The sequence below is a fragment of the Panthera tigris genome, chromosome E3 (assembly GCF_018350195.1).
Source record: "Panthera tigris isolate Pti1 chromosome E3, P.tigris_Pti1_mat1.1, whole genome shotgun sequence".
NCBI classification, from domain to species: Eukaryota; Metazoa; Chordata; class Mammalia; order Carnivora; family Felidae; genus Panthera; species Panthera tigris.
Window position 1 is genome coordinate 10,537,828 of NC_056675.1, and position 16,097 is coordinate 10,553,924.

The 16,097-nt window shown below is 62.9% G+C and overlaps 1 protein-coding gene across 3 annotated transcripts; it reads left to right on the top strand.

Moving 5' to 3' along the window:
* Positions 1–1,951: 1,951 nt before the first annotated feature.
* On the top strand, positions 1,952–15,488 carry LAT2 (linker for activation of T cells family member 2). Of its 3 annotated transcripts, none has more exons than XM_042971590.1 (14): positions 1,952–2,200; positions 4,298–4,436; positions 6,247–6,369; positions 6,778–6,817; positions 9,018–9,061; positions 9,227–9,287; positions 9,534–9,571; positions 9,858–9,896; positions 9,978–10,008; positions 10,501–10,556; positions 11,747–11,809; positions 12,120–12,191; positions 12,593–12,701; positions 14,715–15,488. In XM_042971590.1, exons 2-13 carry the CDS (start codon positions 4,376–4,378, stop codon positions 12,685–12,687), a joined length of 723 nt encoding a protein of 240 aa, XP_042827524.1. In that variant the 5' UTR covers positions 1,952–2,200; positions 4,298–4,375; the 3' UTR covers positions 12,688–12,701; positions 14,715–15,488. The 3 variants fall into 3 exon arrangements, with proteins under 3 accessions (XP_042827524.1, XP_042827525.1, XP_042827526.1); XM_042971591.1 differs by having other exon boundaries at positions 4,303–4,436; XM_042971592.1 differs by lacking the exon at positions 4,298–4,436.
* The last annotated feature ends 609 nt before the right edge of the window (positions 15,489–16,097 follow it).

The window sequence follows — 16,097 nt, forward strand, 5'->3', positions numbered from 1 at the left end:
GGGTGGCAGACACACTGGCTCCAGGGGTTTCTAGAACGTGCACACTTCTCAAGGTGCTTTCTCTGTGGATAATCCATAGCTTCCCATCAGCCTTTAGTATGTCTGTGACCCCAGGGGCGCTTGGGTGGCTCAGTCGGGTTAAGCCTCCAACTTTGGCTCAGGTCATGATCTTGCAGTTTGAGAGTTTGAGCACAGCATCAGGCTCTGCACTGGTGGTTCGAAGTCTGCTTGGGATTCTCTCTCTCTCTCTCTCTCTCTCTCTCTCTCTCTCTCTCTCCCTCCCTCCCTCCCTCCCTCCCTCCCTCCCCCCTCCCTCTCCCTCCCTCCCTCCTCCCTCCCTCTCCCCTTTCCCTGCTTGTGCTCTCCCCCTCTTACAAAATAAACTTGAAAAAAAAGGGGCTCAGAGAGGGTCTGAGCTAGGTCCCACCGCAGATTGACCTTAACACCTTACCAGTGGTTGGAGGTCACTTCTGCCATTGCTAAGGCCTGAGACAGAAGCCAGGCATGTAGGACGATAGCTCCTTCCCATTGGATGTGTGAGGTTCTGTCCGTCTCTGCCAGCCGGAGACCCCTGGGTAGGGGCACGGTCCAGGGATCGATGGACACCAACACCGGCTTGTCCCAGTTGTCTGAGTGGGGCTCGGGCAGGTGGTCCCAGCGTGGAGGGCCGCTGGCACACAGCCACCAACCTCCCCGCACTTGTGGGTGGTGAGAAGACGACAGGCTGGAGATTTGGGATCTGGGCTCAAATCCAGCATAGCTTCCATGGGCCTCCAGCCTTCTCTGCCTGTGACATCAAAGGGGCCAGTTACCGTGGGAACCAAATGAAGCATGGCCCAGCGGGGAACAGGGGAGTATGGCAGCACCCGCACAGGCACGGGCCTGGGAGTCAGACGGACTTGGCTTTAGTCCCGGTGCCACCGTGCACTGGGATGGGGGACAAGCTCCTGGCATGAGGCCCCAGGGATCTCCCACATCAAGGCTTGGCCGCTGCACTACCTATCTTCTCCACAGGGTGGCAGCCGCGGGCAGCCCTGGCCCCGGCCTGGACGGGATGGGCCGAAAGAGAAACCAAGTCTCTGGCCAAAAGGGGCCCACGGGACCGGAGGGCCTGGGCTCTGAAATTCCAGACTAATGGAGGCTTGGGACCCTGGTGGGTTTCCCTGGGGTCTCCGAGTGGGGTGCCACTACCAGTTCCATGGCCTTAGGCAAGTCAGCGCCCAGTAACAGAAGGCACCCAAGCAACCTCTGCATTTGTGGGTCCCCCAGGAGCCAGTGTGGAGTCCCTGAAGTGGACGGGGTATAGGCATGGGGGCAGCAGGCGTGGGAGGGGTCTCCGGGAATCAGGGCGGGGGTGGGGGGCCGTGAGCCGTGGCTCCCGGATCATCTCCGCCCTTGTGTCCTCCGGCTCACCTCCCTGTCCTGCTGCTTCTGACGCCTATGGCGGGCGGGCTGCAGCGCTGTTCTGTCTGCCCCAGCGCACACCTGCCGTGCGTCCCTCTGTCCCACGTTCCACGGGAGCGTGCACGGTGTGTGCGCGTGAGAGCGTGTCTCATTCCCTGGGACTCTTGCTCCCTGGGTGTCTCTCGTTCTCCCTCCCTCTGTGCGTCTCTGAGAGTCTGCGGGTCTCTGTGTTGTGTGTCTGTGTCTGTCGGTCAATCTCAAGCTCAGGCTCTGCCCGTCTCTGGAGGAGAAAGGACACTTTGTACGTGTGTATGCATGTGTGTGTCTGTTTCTCATTCTTTCCCTGCCTGTGTGCCTTTTTCTGTGTGCTGCTCCCTCTCGAAGTGTGTGTGTGTGTGTGTGTGTGTGTGTGTGTGTGTGCGCGCGTGCACCCCACTTCCTTCTTTCTCCCAGTCCCTCTGTATATGTCTCTTCCTCTCTGTGTGACTTGGGTTTACATGTGTGTATTTAGTGTGTGTGTGTGTGTGTGCTCTCTGCGCCTGCTTGCGTCCGTCTCTCTCTCTCTCCCCTTGTCCCTCGGCGTCTCTCCCTGTCTCTGCGAGTGTCTCTGTGTCTCCGTCTGTTAACAGCAGAGCCTGTCCGGCAGAGCAGCGGATGTGTGAGGGATGATTCAGGGGCTGACAGGAAGCCCGCTGCCTTGCCTGCTGCCCGCCAGAGTCTGTGGCGTTGGTGTCAGCTCGGGCAGGTGTGTGGGCTCAGGATGAAGTGGCCGCAGTGAGGAGCCCCCAGCTGTCAGGTAAGTCTTGCCCAGGAGTGCCTGGAGCCTGGCCCAGGGCCAGGGGTCCGGAGGCTGGCTCCCACTGAACTCCCCACGGGGGCAGGAATGGCCCCACTGGCCCAGCGGGAGTGCTGGGGGGGTCCCGCCGGGTGGGGTGGGGAGATGCCCAGCCTCCGGGGCCCTGGTCCTGCCCTGGCGCCCCTGGCTGGGAAGTGCTCCCTCCGGGACCCTGCGGCACCCTGTGGCACCCAGGCAGCCTGTTCTGGCCGCCTTCCCACCCTCGCCTTCCCCAGCCCAGCCTACGGGGGCCTGGGAAGCCCCTGCGGGTCCTGTCGCTTCCAGAGACCGGTGAGGGGCCAGGCCCACGAGCCCTGGTTTCTTCGTCCGTAAAATGGGACTGTAACATCCCTGCCACCGGGCTATGGGAGGACGGGTGGGACTCCACAGGCAAGCGTGCCCAGGGCCTGCCTCAGGCCAGATGGAAGCAGCCCTCCCACCGCCCCCACCCAGCCCCCAGCCTGGCGCTCCAGCTCTCTGCTGTCTGCGAGGTCGTAGGCCCTGGGGACCTGCTTGTGCCCGGCTCTGTCACCATCCCCCCCCGCCCCCCGCCGGCCTTGACCTTGGCCGTCATCATTCCCCACCTCTGCCCCGGAACAAGGGCTGCCCAGGCCCCCACACTGGCCTCCTGAGCATTACGAGCCTCCATTAGAGGCCCCTGGGTCGGCCTTATCTGAAGGCCAAGATTACATGGGAAAGGGAACAGGCACCAGAGCAGAGCCCAGCGGATAAAGCCTTCCCAGGGCCCAGAGCCGAATCTCTCGCTCCACTCCTGCCCCCTAGTCTGCCCTGCCGCCCTGGTAGGCCTCAGTTTCCCCATCAACGGCTGGAGGTAGGGCTGGGAGATGGGGCGGGAGGCTGGGACACTGAGGCTTGGCCTGCCCGGCCCTGAGGGCTTTCCCACCGAGGGCTGTTGCAAACCTTGTTCATCTGAAAACTGCGCACTTCCCTTTGTGCTATTTTGGCCACAGGCCGCCTCGCCGCCCCACCCCACCCAGCCCTGCCTGCCCCTTGGGGCCCTCCTGGGGCCCCTGGGCCTGCCTCTCCTGGGGGCTCAGCCTCCTCCCCCAACCCTCATCCTGCGCCCGCCAGCTCGCAGGGCCTGGGTGGGAAAGCCCGGCCGGAGGGCAGATCTGCTCAGTCCGGGGGGGCCTCTCTTCGAAAAAATATTTCATGCTTCTTAAAAATAGAATTGTAAGAAAGGGGTACAGGAACGTGGCCTTTGGAGCCAGCCCTGCCTGAGCTGGGGTCCTGGTTCTGCTGACGGGCTCGCTGGGGGAACTCGGACAGAGTGCCTGCCTCTCTGGGCCTCCCTCTCCTCCTTTGGATGAAGGGAGCTGGCATCTCCCAAGTGACACTTGGTGCGTCTGTGACAACTGAGGGGCCGGGCTGGATCCCAGCCTGCCCTGGGGTCCCAGCACTATGGCCCCCGTGGGGCGGTGGAGGGGGGCTCAGGCCGGTGTGTCTGGGGGACCAGGCGGGACGGTTCTGGTAGGGTTACCCCGCACTATTCGCTGCAACACCCCCGCCCCCAAAAGGCTGTGGCTGCCCCTTCCCGTTCCGTGGGGACCCTGATGGTGGCGAGTCGTGGTTGTCATCCAGCTGTGTCCCCCAAGCTCCCACATTAGCACCTCCGAGCACCATCTCGATGCTGGGCCTCATGTGACACACCTGAGGGATGTGTCATTATTTCCCCTGTTGTAGAAGGGCCGCCGAAGGCCAGTGAGGCTGGGATTCCACAGCAGAGGCAGACACACACTGTGTTCTCGGGCTCCCCCCCCTTCCCTCAGCCAGTGCCAGGGGGACGGGGGTGGGCCAGGATGCCCCCCCACCCCGGCCCCAACCGTGCTGCTTGTCCCCGGACAGCTGGGTCCAGGAAGCAAGAGGGCGCCCTGGTGGCCAGGATGCCCTGCGGTCGAGGGTCCCCCTTCCCCGGGACGGCCACAGAGGTCAGCAGGCCAGGTCCTGGGCCTCCGCCGCCAGGCCGCAAGAGCACGAGTGAGTTCTCTAAACCAGCCGGCCAGAAATAAGAACCTTAGCACGCTTCTCTTCCGGAAGCCCAGCCGGTGAGCCAGACTGTTTATCATCTGCCGAAAGTGCTTTGAGGAAGGCACTGCGTCGATCCCCATTTTGTAGATGAGAAAACCGAGGCCAGGAGACAAACAGGCACAAGCTGGAGTCCTCCCTCCACGACCAGGTGCTCCCAACCCCACACAGCCTGAAGTGCCCTGGGGCGGGTGGCCCAAGGTGGGGGCGGGGGTGCGGGGAGGAGGTTGTGCAGGCCGGGAGGGCAGCGCCCCGGCTCTGAGAGGGCGGGGCTCAACACGGACAACGTCGCGGGGTGGCGGGGGCCGCCCCATCCTGAGATCTGGCGACGCTCGTGCTCCCACTGACTCACTCGGTGTTTGGGGAAGGAGGGGTGGCTTCTCCGTGACGGCCCCGACGGAGGCTCGGTGTGGCGTGGAGGTTCCTGGTCATTTTTGCCACAAGGGTGGAGGCAGCCCGGAGAGGCGAAAGGGACCGCCGGTCGCCGCGCTGTAGGCCTCGGGGAGCCCAGGGCAGGAGCCGGGCGGTACGAGGCTCCGCTTCTCCCCCGGCCTCGCCTTCCCCGGCTGTAAAGTGGGGAGAAGCCCTCCTCCCGGGTGGCTGAGGCAGGGGGAAAACAGGTGTGCACAGGTGTGGGCTCCGCGTGCCCGCCCTGGGGCAGGGCCCCCTCGGAGACGCCCTGTCGCCCCCTCAGCCGTGTCCCCTGGCCACTGCCAGGAGACCATCTCCACGCTCGGGATGATTCTTCCCGGAAACCCCCTCAGCAGGGCACTCCCCGGGCCCCCGTGTGTGGCCGCCCGTGGCTTCGCCAAGGACTGGCAGTCCCAGCGTGGCTCCGTGGCTGGGACCAGCCACTGACCAAGCGGTGGCCCGAGGCCAGGCGGGATTCAGAGCCTCCTCATCCTGCAGAGTCCGCCTTCCAGCCCCTGACGCTCCCGGCACCTCCCGCCGCCAGCTGCAGCGGGAGCCCGCCAGGCCTCTCTGCCCCCCCCCCCCCGCACCCTTCTTCCCCTTGTGCCCTCAGGACCCCCCTGGTGCTTAAGGAAAGGAGATCCCACTCCTGAAAGGGGCCGAGAAACGCCCTAGGCTGGGTGGCGGCTGCCGGGCTCTGGTGCCGAAGGGGCCGTGGACCGAGCTCAGGAAGCAAAGCTGGGTTTACAGGAGGCGACAGGGTAGAGCCAGACTTAGGGCCCCGAGGCTGGAGTTTGAGTCCTGACTTTTTACTTTGCAGCTGGGATCTCCAGCCTCAGTTTCTCCTTTCTTCCTTCTCTTCCTTCCTTCCTTCCTTCCTTCTTCCCTTCCTCCCTTCCTTCCTTCCTCTTTCTTTTTTCTTTCTTTCTTTCTTTCTTTCTTTCTTTCTTTCTTTCTTTCTTTCTTTCTTTCTTTCTCTTTTTCTTTCTTTATGTTTATGCATTTTGAGAGAGAGAGAGAGAGAGACAGAGCATGAGTGGGGAAGAGGCAGAGAGAGGGAGACACACAGAATCCGAAGCAGACTCCAATCTCCCAGCTGTCAGCACAGGGCCCAACGTCTGACTCGAGCTCACCAGCCATGAGATCATGACCTGAGCCAAAGTCAGACGCTCAACCGACTGAGTCACCCAGGCACCCCTCCGGCCTCAGTTTTTGTATTTGTGAAACGTTGGGAGGGCAGTTGTGTGGATTAAGCAAAGGCATATATAGGGCACATGTACGGTGCTGTCTGGTCCCCAGAACCTTCCAGCACTTAACCAAGTGTCGGTGATGGCCCTGGGGCCAGGACTGCGGGTTTGGGGTCAGATGAGGGAGCAGGGTGGTCCCAGGGCTGGTTCCAGCCTGACCCGTTGCTAGGGCAGGGAGGGGAGCCGGTGCTCCCAGGGCCTGGGCTCAGCCGTGGGGCTGTCGGGACAGGGGGTCTGGAAACCCGAGGGTGTGGGGCTGGGCAGGACCCTGGAGGGGCAGTCACGGGATGATCCACGTTGCAGCCCCGCAGGACGAGTGGCTAGGAGCGGACATGAACGTGGACGCCGAGCTGCTGTGGCCGGGGGTGGCCCTGCTGCTGCTTCTGGGGACGGTGGCCAGCCTGTGCGTGCGGTGCTCCCGCCCAGGTAACAGCGCGGCGGGGGACAAGGGCGTACCCAGACCTGGCCGCGCTGGGTGGACCGAAAGACAGGCTTCGACGAGGCGGGGATGAAACCCTAAACCAGCCCTGAAGACCATGAGTCTGGGTCACTGTGGGGCTTTGGTTGTGCTGGGTCAAGGGGTCTGGGGCAGGGGAATGCTCTGGAAAAAGGGTGGAGATGTGCTGTGCTGCCTGCAGCGTGGACCTTCATGCTCTGCTCTCCCAGAGAGCAGACACCGTATCAGTGACAGGTGGCCCGCGGCGATTGGCCGGCCATGTCCCATGTCCCATCTGGGGCCTGCCCAGGGCACAGGGAAGACAAGATGGGGGGATCTCAGAGCTCAGTGCCCGCCCCGGCATTGGGACGCTTGCTGATCTGGTCTTGTTCTTGCAGTGGTGAAGAAGTCTGAGAAGATCTACGAGCAGAGGAGCCTGTGAGTGCTTAGGTGTCCCCAGCCCAGTGACTTGGGGTGCCCTGGCTGTGGGCCTCCACAGGAGCAGCCCCTCGGGTGTCCCCGCCCCCCTTCCCTCACCCCTTCCCGCCTCCTTCCTCCAACGGGTCCCGAGCAGTCCAGCCTTGGGAGGAGGGACAGCCTGCCTGCCCAGAGGTCCTCCCCTTGCCCCCAGCCCAGGGGAGGCCGCTGTGCTGGTGCTGGGGGCGGACATAAGAGTCCTGCCCTCCTAGGCCACGTGGGGAACCGAGACCGGGCGCAGAGCAAAGCGGGGTACGAGTCTCCCCTGGAAGAAAGGCTCACAGAACTCAGAGCTCCAGGAGGATGTGGGCGTGTCCTGGGGGGATCAGGAGGCCTGCGGGGGGTGGGGGGGAGGATCTGAAGAAAGAAAGAAGGCGAGAGGGGACATTCCAGAGAGAGAACAGTGCGGGCCGTTGCCCACCGAGGACCGGGGTGGACACAGTCTTCTGGGGCTAAGGTGGCAGGTACAGGCCTCTCTTGAGAGACTTGAGCTGGGCGAGGGGGCGGAGGCTGTGGCCTTTGTCCTGAGGGCCCCGGGGGAGCCACAGAGGAGCCGGAAGCAGGGAGCTAGGGGGAGAGGTGAAGCAGGGTCATTGACCCCAGGCCGGATGGCACTTCGGGGACAGGCAAGCGCTGGGAGGGTCAGAGGTGCCGGCCGCTGCCGACTGGGGTGTGGCCCAAGGACAGCCCGGGTCAGGAGGGCAGGGGCCACTGGTGTCCTTACGCTGAGCAGGAAAGTGACAGACGGCGGGCCTGGGCTGAGACCCAGGAGAGACCCCCTGCACTGAGACCCGCGTGCCCACTCACACCCACACGCCCCCCGCATTCTTGCTCATGCGTGTGACTGCAAACACACGCTTTCTCATTTCCTTTTGCAACTGAAAAACCACAATGAAGTTTGAAAATAGAGTGTCCCCATCCACACCCAGCCCTGGGCCCAGGACTAGACTCTTCCCGGCCTTTTTGACCACTTGTTCCCCTGCATCTCCAGCCCACAAGCTCCACAGGGGGTGAGGGTGGGGTGGGGGACCTGGGCCCCGCCGGTGCCTCCCACACCCCTGCCCCAAGGCAGGCCTCCTCCGTATCTCCTGTCTCCCTTCCTCTCTCAGTGCCTGCCCACTCGGGGCCCCTGACTGAGTTAGAGCCAGAAGTGAAACTTCGTCATGGTGGGAAGTGGAAACTGGGCCTGGACAGGAGGAGAACCCACTTCACTTGGGTTCCATCCTGCCGGCCTACGTGAAGTGACCGCCGTGTGTTCCAGGCTCAGCTCCCGTGGGAAGCCGTGCCTGACTCTCTCCTGTGGAGTTAGGACAGCCCTCCTAAATCAGGCACCCTGACCCCTCAGCCTTGCAGGAGCTCCTGGAAGCCTGGGCCAGATACCCATTCTGGTCCAGAGGAGGAGCCCCAAAGGCTTTAATGTTTAGCCAACCTGCCCTCCCACCCTTAGTGGTGGCTTCTGCTCTCCAGGGAGCTTCATGGTCCAAAATGGCAACCAAAGCTCCAGCCCTCATCTCTGTGTTCCAGGCAGTAGTAAGAATGAAGCACCAGGATAAAAAGGGTGCACCCCTGTTGGCAGTGCCTCCTTTAAAGGCGTTTCCCTGGAGGTCCCAACAACCTTGGCTTGCGTCTCATTGACTAGGGCTTAATCACAGGGCCATGCTTAGGCACGAGAGAGACTGGGAAATAGTCTTTTAGATGGGCCTCCATAAAAATCAGAGATCCGTTTCAAAGAAAGAAGACACGGGGTGATGGCTGGACACCTCGCTGTGTCTGGCTTTGAAGTTACCTCACCAGGTATTTGGGAGCAAATGGTGGGTTGGAACATCTCAAGAGGGGCTGAAGTTACCGTCGGTTCCGGAGAATCTCGGGGCCGCCTCCCCAGCCCCACCCACAGACCCTCCTGACCATCTCCTGGGTCCCTGGGGAGGCCGTGGAGACAGCTGGCTCCAGCCTGGGGCCGTGCGAGGAGGGTGGACAGCCGGCGGGCAGGGTTGGGGAGCAGTCCGGAGAATGGGGCATCAGGGAGCCCTGGATCACTCTCACCCTCGTCTGTCCCTCCCCTCTCCGTTCCTCGCCCCTGTCTGTCCATCTCTCCTGTCTCTCTGTCCCTTGGGCTGTGGGAGGCCATGCGCTGGCTCAGCACAGCTCCGTGTGTTTCCAGGGAAGAGAATGCACAGAACTTTGCGGTGGCCCGGACCTATTCCTGTGAGTCCCCAAACTGAAGGGTCCAGGGACTGGGCTCAGGGTTGGGGGTGTCCATATCTGTCCCCATCGTTCTGAGGTGGTGGCCAGGCCTGATCTGGTGGAGTGAGGGGCCTGTAGTGGCAGGCTGGTCTGGGGGTCCAGCCAACACCCCCTTGTCCTTCGCAGTGGTCAGGCAGGCCTGGCCAGGGCCCCTGCTGGACACAGCCTCTGACGTGGCACCGACAAGGTAGGCCTAAGCCCCCGACCCCAGGCCCAGAGGGGTCACGACCCCATGGGAGGTGATGGGAAGGAGGGTCCTGCGGTCCCCACCTGGCTGAGCTCCGGCCAAGACCTCGCTTCCTCCCTGAACCTCAGAGCCCCAGAGCTGGATTCTGAGGGCTCCACGAGGGGACCATGGGGCTGTGGTTCACAAACCCCAAGGCCTCCTCCCCACCCAGCCCTCCTCAGCCCCTCCCTTCCCCCTTTCCTGCAGGAAGGACAAGCTTCTGCGGTTCTCCCCCAGCGTCGAGGGTGAGTGGCCCTTAGACACAGGGTGGGGGCAGGGGTGAGGGGGGACTGAGACATGAGGGAGAGGAGGGACTGAGACACAGGGGTGGGGGCGAGGGTGAAGGGGGGCCTGAGACATGTGGGTAGTGGGGGGGTCCCCTGAGGTGCTGGGCCAGGAGGCCTGGGGGGAGGGGACAGAGAGCAGGTGCAAAGCTACGAAGGTAGGAAACACTTGGGTCTGGAAGGCCCTTCCTTGGGGGTGGGAGTGGGGCCGAGACGGGAGGAAGCCACGAGCCCGCCTTTCTTCCAGATTCTGCGTCCTCTAGGTACCTAGAGAACTTCAGCAAAGGTGGGTGGCATCCGGGGAAGTGGGGGCTGCGGTGGGGCCCACAGCCCGGGGCTCAGGCCTAATTCTCACCTCCTCCTGCAGGAAGCAGACGAGGATCTGATGGAGCCTTCATGTGAGTGGTCTTCTGCGGGCCCTGGCCCCTCATCCCCGCCCCCACCCACCCCTGCTTTGAGCTTCCCCCTTTAGGAAGACTTGCTGCCCCGGAAGCCACTGGCCCAGGCAGGCTCTGCCCCTCGGGTGGTTCTGGCTTTGTGGGGACAGGGACATGGCCCTGCTCTAGGGAGGGTTTGTCTGGGGGACTCATCCCGCATCACCTAGAGACAAGTTCCAAAAACCCCAGGGAGGAAGGGCCCTCAGGGATGTCTCTTCATCTCACAGATGGGCACAAACTGCTCCCCGGGGAAGAGGGGGACGAGTCGGGATGGCTGGAGCCAGGCTGGGTGGCTCAGGGACGGAGGGACCAGGGGAGAGCCTGGCCCAGCCCCCACGAGCCCCCGGGGGAACAATATATTGGAACAGCCCTGGCCTCACTGTCCCCCGTGATGCCCCCACCCCAACCACCCGCCTACCCAGCAACCGGCCTGTGTCTGTGTTCTCTTGCCAGAGACCCCATCGCCACGCACTATTACAACTGGGGGCAGTTCCAGAAGCCCTCGGAAGGTGAGGCGGAGGAGGGGGAAAAGGGGGAGGTGGGAGACTTCGGAAGCCACGTTCCCCGGGCCAGAGGCGGTGGGAAGAACGTGGAGGTGGAGGCTGGGCCTAGGTCTGGACGGATGGCGGAGTCGGGGAGCTCGGGGGCCAGAGCCCAGGAGCGCAGTAGGGAAGGGACGTGTGGGAGGCACAGAGGGGACAGGGTGGTGGGCCGCAGAGGTGAGGGAACCAGAGGGGGAGCTGGGGGCACAGGTAGCGGGGGAGGCTGAGCCCCCGTGTCGTGCAGGCCCCCCCCCCTCGGGACTGGGCAGCAACCGATGGGTACACGTGGGACCTCGGAGAAAGGCTCTGGGCGGGGCGGCCGGGCTGATGGACATTGAGCCCTGCGGGCTCTGAAGATGCCAGAATCTTAGGCCCTTAACACCTTTGGTTCACAGAAGAAGAAACTGAGGAGCGAGGGAGGGCAGTGCCTGCTGAGAGGTGCTTGGGTCTGGGGCTTGAGGCCAGTTCCTGCATCTTGGCTCCTGCCTGGGCCAATGCTGGGGGGTGGGGCCCGTGGTGGGTAGAGAGGAGGGTCTTCTCCCCGCCCCCTGCACCCACCTCAGCTATTCTGAATAAGGGAGGGGCTCCCAGAGATGAGGGGGGCCCCATCTTTGACACAGATGGATGCAGGCAGTGGGCCAGCAGTTAGAGCTCAGCTTGCCGCTGACGGGGGCCATGAGGGGGTGCCAGGCTCTGATAGGCCTGGGGTCGCCCCGCCCCGCCCAGAGGTACTGCTTCAGGACCAGCCTAGGCCCGGAGCCCGTCTCTCCGTGGCCTCCAGCAGCTCTCCCTGCCCCTCACTGCCCGGTAGCAACGGGCCTCCCTCCCTCCCTCCCAACTAGCCAACTGCCTGATTGCAGCCTGAGCCCTACTCCCCCCTCCCCGGTGCATTTGGGGGGGACCTCAGAAGACAATGAAGGAGCTCAGGGTGGCGGCTGCCGAAGCCAGGCCAGTGTCAATGAAGAAGCTTGTCCAGGAGAATGTTCGGGAGCCCCCCGGGTGGGCGGGGGGGGGCATCAGTGCAGAGGCTGAGGGTTTGGCAGGACGGGTCACCTACAGAGGGAAGGCAGGAGGGAGGGAGGGAGGGAGGGAGGAAGAGCCCGGCCTGCGGGGCAGGGCCGACCGGCACCCACAGCCCCGTCTCCTCTCCCCGGCAGACGATGATGATGCCAATTCGTACGAGAACGTGCTCATCTGCAAGCGGAAGGACACTGAGTCAGGTGAGGCTGCCAGTCCCGGGAGCTGGCAGGGAGGCCAGCCTCCTCGGCTGAGATCCGAGGCCCCCCTTGCTCAAAGGCACCACTTGCCTCGAAACCCGAAGGTTCAGCTCAGCTCCCGTGCCTTTGGATAAAGTCCTGCTCGAGGCCTGGAGGGGCCCCGGGGGTCCGGCCCTAGTGAGATGCACCGACAGGACCCCTTCCTCCCCCGAGGGGCCGCCCAGCACGGGGCACAGGACGCCTCCCCGGAGGAACCCAGGCGCCCCGCCGGCCTGAGGCCTGGGCCAGCCCCTCTCTCGGTGTCTCCCTGCAGGGGACGAAGGATCTGAGGACTATCAGAACTCAGCTTCCATCCGGCAGTGGCGGGAGTCCAGGAGGGTGGTGGGTACGTGGCTGGAGGGCAGGGGCTCCGGAGCGGTCAGCTTCAGCAGGCTTGCGGGGGGGCCTGGCCTGGGAGGATCAGGTGGGCGGGGGTGGGCGAGGGAGGGAGAGTCGGGGTCTGACCCGGGAGGGCCAGGCCGGGAGGGCTCCCCTGCAGCCCGTGCAGCTGACTGTGCAGCGACGCCTCTGGCCCGTCGGTGGCCGCAGACGCCTCGAACCCCGTCGGCAGCCCCCCCACGGGCCAATCTCCGGCGAACCGCAGGGATGAGACTGACACACTGTTGAGTGTGGCATTTCCCGTAGGCTGTTTTGCAGCCTCTGGGGGTCTGGGCCCGAGCCTCTGGCTGGGGGGACGGGTGTGGGTGTGAACGTGCGAACCGGAACCGTCTGCCCTGTGGTCCGCAGAGCAAGGCCCGAGGGAGGTGTCCCCGTCGTTGGCAGGAAGCCCGGACGAGGAGCCCGATTACGTGAACGAGAGCGTGGCAGCCACAGAAGCCTAGCGAGGGCCTGGAAGGTAGGTGCCCCTTCTCCCAGGGCGGTGGGCCTCACAGGCCTGAGAGGCCCCATCCCAAGGGGAAAAAAACAGGGCTGGGGGAGCCACGTGGGGGCCCCGGAGGGGGTCGAGGGGTGGCACCCATGGTGCTGAAATGGGGGAGGGGGCTCTGTCGGGTGTTGGGACCGCGCCCCTAGGTGCTGCGCCCCCTGAGCAGCCCCTGCCCACCCCGCCCCCGGCTCCCGTGGCAGGCCCGGCGAGGGGACAGCTCCACGGCAGGCACAAGGGCCTCAGGCTGTTGTGGGGGGTCCGGCCGGGGGTGCTGGTGAGCTGTGGGGTGACGGGGTGGGCCCTGGGTGGTCTCCGCAATCCTGAGCGAGTGACTTCACCTTCTGGGACTGTTTCCTCGCTGGCAAAACGGTGCAACTGGGACACGGCATGTGAGGGACACAGGGACAGGGGTGGGACCTGGAGACAGAGGAGGGTGCCCGTGACGGTCGTGGCTGGGCCGTGCGAAGCACCCGCTTGGTCAGCCAGCGTGGGGCTGAATGTTCCCACGTGCCCTCTCGTGGTGCCCCGAAGGCACAGAGAGCTCAGCCACTGCCCCTCCCCCAACCATACCTCCCAGCACCTGCCGCGGGCAAGTCGGCCTTAAGCGCGGCAGACACAGTCATAAAATCCACTCACGGGTGCCCGGCTGGCTCAGTCGGTGGAGCGTGCAACTCTTGATCTCAGGGTGGTGAGTTCGAGCCCTACAGGGGGCATAGAGATTACTTAAAATTTTTAAAGCTTTTTAAAAAATTTATTTATTTATTCTTGGGGTGGGGGGGCATGAGCAGAGGAGAGGCAGAGAGAGTGGGAGAGAGAGAGAGAGTCCCAAACAGTCTCCACACTGTCCGTGCAGAGCCTGACATGGGGCTCGAACTCACAAAGCATGAGATCATGATCTGAGCCGAGATCAAGAGTTGGACGCTTAACCGACTGAGCCACCCAGGTGCCCCTACTTAAAAATAAAACCTGAAGGGAAAAAAAAAAATCCACCCAAATCCCTGACGGTTCAGGACTTACACTCTGGTGGGAGAGATTTCACAGATGGCTGTAGGCTGAGAGAGGAAAGGAAGAGGCATGTTAGGGGGTGATAAGCCCTGTGGTCGTCGGACTGGGGCAGGCCAGGGCAGCTGTGGGGGCTCCCTCCTCGCCCCGCTGGGGGAGAGATTTGCAGGGGGGCAGTGGTGCGCCCAGAGGGTCTGACGTTGGGGAGGTGCGGCCAGCCACACGGCCTGCACCTGGGTTTTCTGGGTTGGGAGAGGGGGCGGCCTGGGAGACTGGAAAGAGGATCCCCGGATGCTGAGGAGAGAATGGAATTAAGGGCACAAGACAGGGAGTGGAGAACATTCCGGAAGTTCCACTGCAGAGTGGGGAGCGAGGGAGCAGAGAAGCAGAGACGTGGGGCGGGAGCCAGAGTGCTGTGGTTTCTGAGCTGAAAGAAATGATGCTGTGAGGTAGGTTAGGGTGGCAGAAACGACATAGTGGGTTCAGGATTGGGGTCCAACTGCGGCTGGATGGAACCTTTGCGTCCAGCATCACGTCCGGCACAGGGGGCCGAACTCCACGACCGGCGCCCACGGTGGCCTGGAGGCTGGAGTGACACGATCCCTGGACTCGCATTAGCGGAAGGGCTGTGCCAGGCGAGGCGGAAGCAGGGCTGAGTTAGAGCAGACGCTCTTGGCAGGTGCCTTCTGGGTGGGAGGGGAGAGGACGCGCCTTGAAGGTGAGCGCGGGTCACAGGGCAGAGGGCGTCCCTGTGCGGGTTAACCCCAGCCGGGCGGCATCGATAAGCACAGTCAGGATTTCCAAGGGAAGGAAGGCAGCTTGATGGGCGGGCTCAGCCTGCAGGGCAGGAAGGGGGCTGAACGCTGACCATCTCCACCCATCCTGACCCTGACCCTGACCCAGCCACCCTGGGGCCGAGGGAACAGAGTGCTGTAGAGGCAACCCTTTTCCTCGTAACAAACCTTTTCATCTTCGTTCAAGGAGCCGAGGGGACCACCAAACTCAGAGGACTATTTACCGCCTCCCCAAAGGTCACTTCTCTGACTTGCTCAACCGCTAGACCCCCCACGGTTACTCCTGGGAGACGCGCTGACACGTCTGAGGACCATCCACCAGGCCGCGGGGGACCGGTGGGGAAAGGACAGTTACAGGTGGCATCACCCCCTACCCCCCGCCCCCGCCCGGCTCCCATGGGAGCCCAGAGCCCCTGCCGCGATCGGATGTCAAGATTCAGGGCAAGTTGCATCCCTGTCCCCACATCTAGAACATCGTGCATCACCGGTACTCCTGTGCTTTTTGCTTTGGATTCAGGTTCCAAAGTGCTAACCAATGCCGGCTGCTGGGCTCTTCCTCGCGGTCCATAAGCTTGTACAGTTAATTTATATAGGTGGAGCCATATTTAATAATCCACATCTCCGGGCAGAGATCCGGTCTGTCTCGCCTCCTAGAAGCATTACACGTAATTTCAGCAGAGTTAGGGGAGCCCCGGCGCTCCTTTCTTTGGGCCTCGGTTCACTTGGAAGAAGTAAGGCTGCAGGGAACTTCGCGCAGCCAGTGGGGACGTCTGCTGTGGACAGAGTGCGTCACGTTTCCCTAGGAGCGGAGCCGCGCGGCCGAGCTGATTGGGCAGAAACACAGCTGTCTCACGGGAAGGGCAGGGGCCCAAAGGGACCTCCCGAGTCAGAAAAGCCACAGCCAGAGAAACGAGATGCTTCCTTCAACTGAAACATCCCAATAGACCATTTTCATTTAAAAGTAGCAATTCTCATGTCTGCTTTCTCTGCTTCATGCAAAAACCTTCTAAGGGAATGAAAGTCAAGCCTCTTGCTTCATGGAAAGGGGCCTTGCCCCGCCCCAGGCCAAGGTCGGGGGATGGAGAGAGAGGGTGTGCTGGGGACAGGGACCTGGTCACAGGGTCAGTCCTCTTTCCGTAAGTTAAGTGCCACAGGTTGGGAAACGAGAAGGAAACATGACACAATCATTGGCCACTTGTTACTTCCCACCCAGGAGTCCTGATCTCACAGGCTCAGAAGGAGTGGGGTGTGGTGGGGGCTCCGGGCTCCACGGTTGCTGGGTGTGGGGAACCTTCTGGACCTGGGCCTCCCCCCAAACCTCACAGGGACCATGGAAGCTCCAGATGAAAAATAAGATGGAGAAACTATGTTTTTCTAAAACCTCACCTTGCAGGTTTTGAGGACCTTAATTCTTTTTCTCCCCTAACTGGAGCCCTAACCCAAACAGCCAGTTACGTGGGAGCCTTCCCTGTATCATTTCAGTGTCCCATTCAACGCTGTGGCCCGGGCAGGTGACAAACCTTCCTGGGAGGAATGACAGAGTGGAAGGGAGCTCTAGAGCCGCTGTGGC

Coding starts and splice junctions, on each gene's coding strand:
- LAT2 (XM_042971590.1), top strand. CDS start 4,376: ATGAGAAAACCGAGGCCAGGAGACAAACAGGCACAAGCTGGAGTCCTC. Junction 6,818..9,017: donor ATCTACGAGCAGAGGAGCCT/GTGAGTGCTTAG, acceptor GTGTGTTTCCAG/GGAAGAGAATGCACAGAACT. Junction 9,062..9,226: donor GGTGGCCCGGACCTATTCCT/GTGAGTCCCCAA, acceptor TGTCCTTCGCAG/TGGTCAGGCAGGCCTGGCCA.